The 8,218-nt window shown below is 38.5% G+C and overlaps 2 protein-coding genes across 2 annotated transcripts in view; one reads left to right on the forward strand and one right to left on the reverse strand.

Moving 5' to 3' along the window:
- Positions 1-3,998, reverse strand: part of LOC107728718 (metastasis-associated protein MTA3-like) — a 36,006-nt gene extending 32,008 nt beyond the window's left edge. Inside the window, exons 1-2 of the mRNA XM_016539008.1 lie at positions 3,761-3,998; positions 1,462-1,529 (exon numbers count right to left, since the gene is read on the reverse strand). Of these exons, the coding sequence (XP_016394494.1) occupies positions 1,462-1,529; positions 3,761-3,788 (96 nt within the window). The 5' untranslated portion in view covers positions 3,789-3,998. The remainder of the gene's footprint in view (positions 1-1,461; positions 1,530-3,760) is intronic.
- A 1,519-nt stretch (positions 3,999-5,517) lies between these two features.
- Positions 5,518-8,218, forward strand: part of LOC107728707 (potassium voltage-gated channel subfamily G member 3-like) — an 8,327-nt gene continuing 5,626 nt past the window's right edge. The window contains exon 1 of the mRNA XM_016538991.1: positions 5,518-6,140. Within this exon, the coding sequence (XP_016394477.1) occupies positions 5,518-6,140 (623 nt within the window). The remainder of the gene's footprint in view (positions 6,141-8,218) is intronic.

Genomic DNA, 8,218 nt, shown 5'->3' on the forward strand with positions numbered 1-8,218 from the left:
TGTATATAATGCAACTGAGAGAGAGAGTTTAATGTGCACTTCTCCTGCTGTGTTTTGTTTAGCTCTTATGGTGATTTTTTGGAGTGAAAAAGGAGCAATAAACTTAGAGGTGCTGTATGTAAGTTTTTGACTCTCCTAAAGCATAAAAATACCATAATATGATTGCAGATATTTAAGAAACATGCTAAGTTAACATATTTGTTTATCTGAAAAACAATGCTACAGTCAGTTATTCTCCTTTGAAAATGTGCGTTCCGGGCCGGAATGTCGGTCTCTATTTTGGTTTGTGAAACCCGCCCACTGCCAGTTTACCCAATTGTAATTGGACACCCCGGGTTGCCAGTTGGCGGGAAACACAGCGCATTTCATTTCAGTCATGGAAGCTGGCAAACGAAAGGGGTCAGAGCGGGAAATAGAACTTTCAATAGAACACAAGGCTACTACTATTTAGACACGAATGTGAAACTATTAATTTTCTTCAGCAATGTGTTGTCGTCGGGGCAAGGAAAAAAAGTAAAAAATACTAACTCCAGAGTGTGGATTTGCAGAGTAGTGAGCTTATGTTTTCGGCATAACGGGCTTAACTGTCTATGTGTAATTTATGCATAATTCATTGAGGCAGTCTCGTTTGAGAAAATTAACCATTAGATTTCAAAGTAAGAAATAAATTATAGTATTTTACACCTCACAATGAATAACAGTCTACTTGATTACGTTTACAACTGGGCCGCCTCAATGTATGCGGCCGACAAATGCGACCTCCGGAGGACGCAGCAGCAGCCTCCGAAATGAGACGCAGATTCAGATTTATAAAAATACACATGAGGTGGTTTATAATTTGCAAACAATACAAATATTGCAAACGTATACATTAGCTGATCAACATACAGTAAGGCTCGATGCTTTCCGTCGTCATGTGCGCTCGTTCCTGTTGGTGTCTTCAATCTGGCAACCTGCGTGTGCATCAAGTCTGAGGAGGAGGGGCCGGGTGAAAAAAATACTTACTAACTCCTGTGGATTTGCAGAGTAGTGAGCTTATGTTTTCGGCATAACGGGCTTAACTGTCTATGTGTAATTTATGCATAATTCATTGAGGCAGTCTCGTTTGAGAAAATTAACCATTAGATTTCAAAGTAAGAAATAAATTATAGTATTTTACACCTCACAATGAATAACAGTCTACTAGATGTCAGCTTCACACCACAGCCTACTTCTCTAAGGGACCCCAGAACCCCATCTGCTGCTTTGCGTATCTCACACAGATACAGTTTCTCAGCAAACAAGTACTGGAGATATGACAGACTGAAGGGAGAAGCTCACAGAAATGCAAGTAATTTGGCTTTGGGCGAGGTGGCTGAGCTTCTTGTGTCGATGTCATGACAATGTTTTGTCGACACCCTACCAGTACACCCAGTGTCCACCAACCCAGACTTCTCCCTCCCAGCCCTGAGGGAAATGTACCTTATTCAGTTCCTCTATTCGCCTGATCAGATAAGGGTTGCTTGAAGAATTCTCAAAGAAGACATAATCTGCAAAAGAAGACAGAAACACTGGATTATTTTGTAATCAGTATAAAAACCACATGTTAGGGCTTGGCTGACAGTTAAATGACTTAGGAGATTCACATTACATAAAAAAGTGCAACTCATTATTATTGGTATATTAAAAATGGTATGTTATAGGGCTGCACGATAAATCGAAATGGAATCGAGATTGCGATTCGACAGAAGCTGCAATTGTCATGCGTATCTTTCAGTGAAGCACGGTTCTGTGATCAGCAGTAAATCTCCATCCAAAGGCCAGAGGGCGCACTCCCGCTGAAACTCCAAATACGCCTCGCAGAAGAAACCCAGGAAATCGCTGCAGCTGAATAAAAAGAAGATTCAACTGCTTTCATTGATTCAACGTAGGGTGACCATACGTGTCATTTTCCCAGGACGCATCCTGGCCAGGATTTCTATATTGCCTAAAATATCTAAGTTTTGGCTTTGTTTGGGTGTGCAGACCGATCTGTGTATGACATCAAAATACCATACAGACGGTTCCTTATGCTTTCAAAATGCTCTCGAGGTATTTTGATGTCATACACCGATCGGTCTGCACACGCAGACAAAGCCAACACCTAGATATTTTAGGCAATATAGAAATCCTGGCCAGGACACGTCCGGGAAAAATGGCACGTATGGTCACCCTAAATAAACCAGTCTTATAAACTCTTTGATGTGCATGACAATCGCATTTGATTAATCGTGCAGCCCTAATATGTTACATATACTAAATATGCAATCTACCACCACAACACATTTCCTAAACATGGAAATTTTGCCAAATACAGAACCTTTCATGATGTGAAACTTGGTGTAGATACAGTTCAAGACAATACAGCCTAGTGGGGCCAGATTTAACTGATTACCATCATTCATTCTTTTACTATATGGGAAAATGAAAATATTCATAATGACCGCTGGGCATTTAAGATAAGAAAACCCCCACCAAAAAGTATTTTTAGGTGAATGGTCTCTCCCTCACAGACTGATATAATGGGTAATGAATAAAGTATTCATAAAATGCAAGGTATTAAAGATAAAACTACCTTTTGAATCAAGTAATACCTCCCATAGTTATCTTTAGATAATGAAAGAAATTCCGAGAAATAGTACATTTTATAACGCACTACTTGTTCTGGTTTATAAAAATACCCTACAACATACAGTTATTATGAGTCTAAGACTTTTGACTTGGCCTTGACTGAGTCTAGGTAATGAATTGTTTATGTTTGGTATACATATAGAAAACACTTTCTCTCAAAGGCAAGATCAGTGAAGAATATGCAATTGCATGCTTGTAAACAAACACTTCATTCATGCAAGCAACCGTATTCTGCCATTTGAGTCACATTCCGATACATGTATCTACGGCATAGCCGAGCACACACGGGTCACATTAGAACCGTGCAATGTAATAATTTGTCACATAGACGCTCCATTAAAACGTCAGTGAATTTACTGAAAGTCTGCTGAAGCTACAAATTCATTTTCAATGGCACTGCATTAACGGTGCCATGAAACAATGTGAAATTCCGCAGCGTGAAGCCGGCTAATTGCACAAACAAACGACGCGACAGTTTTATGTTAAAGAAGTGTTTATGATTAGACGCATGACAACAAATACCCCTCAAAATACTGCACATTCAAAATGTTTCAGCGAATCAGTGTGCAGAAGTTCAATGTGGTTTCTCTGTGGAAAACCGAGTGAGGTGTTGCTGTTAAATGCTAGCTCGCTTTGCTACCTTGCATGCCGAATGAGGACCCGTAACTAATGGATACGTGCCAAAAAATGAGACAAATGATCACAAAGAAAAACATCGGCGTCAAGAATCAGCATGGCCAGGTCGCAAGCACAACTCGCTATTCTCCTGTATGATCAAAGCCAGAAGAAACGTGCTCAATAAGCGTGTTTCCGTGTGTTTTACATATAGTAATGATTATTTGTTTTTGATGTGGCTAGCTAGCAACATAGCCCGCTTGCTAATATGCTAGTGCGGCTATGATAGTTTAAGAGGCCTGACCCACATCAGAACCCAAAATATTCTGCATCCACGTTATCGCTTTCTTTTGCAAGGACACTGCACGTGTTAAGAGTTTAAAAGTGAGCGGCCGGTTGCGGCGATTCCGTTGAAACGAACCCCTGCCTCACAGACAGGTCTTGCGGTGGTGTCTGTGTTTTGACTTGCGTTAATTCAGAATATAGACGGACATACCTCCGACCCGGTACATGTTGGCCGCCATTTCTGCCCTCCCGGAGTGTTAAAAAAAACAAACCATAAACTAAAATAAAAACAAAATAAATATGTGAATCAAAAAGACATCTAAATCCTGTGACCTTTTAAAAAGCAATCTGGTTTAAGATGTTTTAAATATGGGGGGTGGATCTCTGTAAGAATAGGATTTTTTTTTGCAGCCCCCCCTCCCGACATTCACAGTACAATACAGTAACTCACTCACGCGCTACAAAAGGCTCGAGCGCAGCGGCTTCCTGATGATGAGAGAGGAGGAGAGAAGGGGGGGGGGGCACACACACACAATGAAGTCTACAGACTGCAGCCTCAACTTGACACTCATGACTGTTTTACACAGAGCATGAGATTAAATTTGGTTAATGTGTGTCATTTTTTAAAGTAATATTTAAAATAAACATAGTTTAGCCTACATAATAATATTCACCAATGTAAATCTTTTTACTATGACAATAAATATCTTTAAAAGCGTTTAACTCTGGGAATCATAGCTATCCTTGATACTTTTAAAATATATTTAAGATAATAAGATAAAAGACAAATGTAAGATAATTTCAGTAACGAATCAGTGCGTGAGTGAGCTGTTTGAATCATTAAGACTGAATTGATTCACAAACCGATTCAGACCTGGTTGGAATGATTCCGATCAAACGAGTGATTAAGTCACTCTTTTCGCACTCTAATTCATTAATAAAAAAAAAAAGAAATGTATATTAAACTTGGTTAATGTACATTGCTTTAAAAAAGTAATATTTAAAATAATACACATAGTTTAGCCTAAAATACCTGTAAATATTTTTAACATGATAAATAAATAAACCCATTTAAAGGCGTTTAATGCTGGGAGATTCATGGATATTCCTGATACAACATTTGAAAAAAAATTAATAAGATGAAATACAAATAAGATTAGTAATAATTCAAATCAGATTGAGCTGTTCGAATCATTCAGACTGAATCACGAACCGATTCAGAACATGTTGACATAATTCGGATCAAAATAGTTATAATTCACGCCAGTTAACTGAAAACACGAGATGACTTTATTGCTGAAAATTACACCGAGAAAATCATAAAAGGCAATAAAATAGTTTAGCTATGCTATATGGTTTTATAAAAGCGCTAACGTTACATCCAAGAAATGTAAACCAGACTAATCGCTAGAACAACACTACTAGCAGGGATCACTGTCTAATTTTAGTTTAGGGTGTGGGTAGACAACCATAGGAAAAACCGTCCAATATTGATTTTATATTGAACATTTAATTCAGTCCAACGTGACGTCCTCCTGGTCTACTCCATTGCTAAAAAAAGAAAAGAAATATAAAGTCCAGCAAGTTCACCTGTTAATCCCAGACATGCGTCGTGGAAAAACTCGTGTTGCGCTTGGGAACGCCCGTTCTTCTGGAGCGCACAATCGAGCGCAATAGGCTTGTCGATCTGTGACATCACTGTATGAAACAGCCCACTGAAGGCTGGAGTTTAGATGATGCACAAAGCAAGAAGTCACTTTTCCACGGTTCTCCAAACTGACACGCGCTCATTCTGGAAAAATCCTCTTAGAATCTAAAAGAGCTACTGAGTTGAACTCGCGAGTTTGGAGCTGTTTGTTTTTTCTCGCGCTTACAGAATACTGGATTTTAACTATGACAATCATTAAGCCATATTGTGCGTCGTTTGTCTCTTTTTCACTCGAATCGGTGATGCAAATCTGATCCAAAATGAAGTTTGGGAAGAATATATGCATTCTAAACGTTGGTGGCACCAAGTATGCTTTCACTAGAGAAGTTATAAAGGATTTTCCCCTTCGAAGAGTGAGCAGACTCCACAGCTGTTCCTCTGAAAAAGAGGTCTTGGAGGTTTGTGATGATTATGACCGAGAGAGGAACGAGTTTTTCTTCGACAGGCACTCTGAGGCGTTTGTCTTTATTATGCTTTACGTGCGATCTGGAAAGCTCAGGTTTGTCCCGCAGATGTGCGAGCTTTCCTTTTACAACGAGATGATCTACTGGGGCTTGGAGAGCTCACATTTGGAGTTTTGTTGCCAGCGGCGATTAGAGGATAGGATGTCCGACACTTACACGTACTTTTCAGAGGAGGACATCAAGGCAGAGGTGGAGTCCAGAGGTGAGGAGGATCAGGTCACCCGGTTCGCCTCTGACAGAGGGACCGCGCGGTGGCTGGAGAGGATGCGGAGGACTTTTGAGGAACCAGCTTCCTCTGTTGCTGCGCAGATCCTGGCATCCGTGTCAGTGGTTTTTGTCATTATGTCTATGGTCATCCTCTGCGCGAGCACTTTGCCGGACTGGGATACAGCAAAAAATAATACAGTGGAAGAACACAGGTACATGCACGAGTTCAACTGCTGTGGTCTGTGGTGTAAATGCAAAATTAGCTGCATCTCTCACAGGACAGCTCATCTTTATGAGCATGCCTACCCACCATAGCTCCATATATAATAAAAGGAATCATGCTCTTCTCCACATATAGGATCTCAGAATGAAAAGGCCTATGTTGTGATGGTACAGGTTTATCCCCCTGAACTCGTCTGTAGCCTATGTATGATTCTTTCCATGCTTTGTATCCGGTTGCATTGCGAGCTTCATTCAAACTATCTTTTCTCAAAAAAACAAAACTGAAATTAAAGTTCAACTGATATCTAAATGAGTGTATTGCACTGCATAATATAATATAGCCTAATATAATATTAAAAATACAGCTATCTCTTATTACCAAATATTATTTTTGTTGATTATTTGCTTTTTAACATGTATTACAGTAAAAACAGTATTAGCACTGGGAAAAATAATGCAATAATGATAATGCAAGCTGAAGCCTACAAAATATCACGATGGTGATTTTTGTTTTCTAGCTGACGTACTTCGTTTGGCCAGTAAAAATGATCTAACGTCAGCATGAGTAGGGGGGACCCGGGAGTGCTGTAACACATTTCGTTTCAGCGTCTGTAACTGTAAGAGTTTTTTTGCGCAGTGTGGCTTTGATGTAGCCTAATATTCTTATGTTTTTCTGCTACAAATTAAAGTAGATATAGAAGTCTACTACATATCCTCAGCTGTGCAAATTAATATTGTAGAGAGTGCTGACGTATGGGATCAGATTCCCGCCAAATGTATTGCAGTCACGGATAAAAAAAAATAACAAGCGTGAAACCAAAATTTAAAAACGCAAGTAAAATTATATTGCACAAAATTTAAAAAAAACGAAAGCAAAGTTTTCAGAATAGCAAACAATGCTCACGGATCAAAAAATAATAAGTGTTAATCAAAAATTTAATAACGCATTAAAAAAAATAATAAGCACGAATCAAAACTTTAAACACATTTAAAATCATATTGCACAAAACTGAAATATTAATGCAAAATTATCCGAATTGCACACAAAATCATGTTTCCTTGGTTATATTTCTCTGTTTTTTGTGCTCTCAGACATTTTCTACACATATTTTTATTTTTTGTATGCTTATGCTGTTTTTCCCTTCGCTCTTTATTCCATGTTCTGCGCGTTTTCTTCCAAATGTTGCGGTTAGAGTTTCATGTAAATCAGGGAGGGCTTAAGCATCATCATTGTTCCACTAGTTCTAGATTGACAGCTCCTCCTCTAGCCAATCAGTCGAAGAGGGGCGGTGACGTCACTCCAATGCTCCTCATTACTGCCGATGCTCAGTGTTCTGTTTACTTGTACAGGTGAAAATGGACAACTGTCAGCTGGGAAACATCTTTCCATACAGGACACCGTTATATGTGTCTTGTCTGTCACTGCTGTACGCCTACCTGGCGATCCGTTTACGTTAAATGAGTAAATCGGTAAATTAATTTTAAATTAATGTAATGTTTTTGCATTGAAAACGATAGTGCTACAGAGTAGACAGTTACAAAGGCCAGGTGGATTTAATATACACAATGATTTATTTGCATATTGTGTTTATTTACGTAGCTACATATATAATTGCCTAACACTATCATATTAATGTTTCAATATATATAAAGTTTGAACATAACAACAATATGAAAGTAAAACAGCCAGTAGGTTGCGGTAAGTTACTGTCTTTAGAATAAGACATTAAATCATTAATTCAAATGGCTGATTGATTCAGTGAAGAATAAAGCGAATCATTCAATACGAAAGGCTGCTGTGTTGCTTGTAGAGGATACTGTTGTGCTGTGGCTTTGTTTGGACTCTTCAGTCGAAATAGAGCAAAATTAGTTACTATTAACAGTAAATTCACTCAAAATATACTTCTTGTTATATTGATTCAGTTCAATAAACATTTGCAATGGTCCTGATATTAGGAAAAACACTCTTCCTCGTGTTTTGCTTAACTGTATGTCATAAAATAAATTATAGTGCCATTCTTTACAAACAACATTTATTTTAAATGCTAAGCCTATAACTCATTTAAAA

This window comes from Sinocyclocheilus rhinocerous, unplaced genomic scaffold (genome assembly GCF_001515625.1).
Source record: "Sinocyclocheilus rhinocerous isolate Xijiao unplaced genomic scaffold, SAMN03320098_v1.1 scaffold2172, whole genome shotgun sequence".
In the NCBI taxonomy this organism is placed as follows: Eukaryota; Metazoa; Chordata; class Actinopteri; order Cypriniformes; family Cyprinidae; genus Sinocyclocheilus; species Sinocyclocheilus rhinocerous.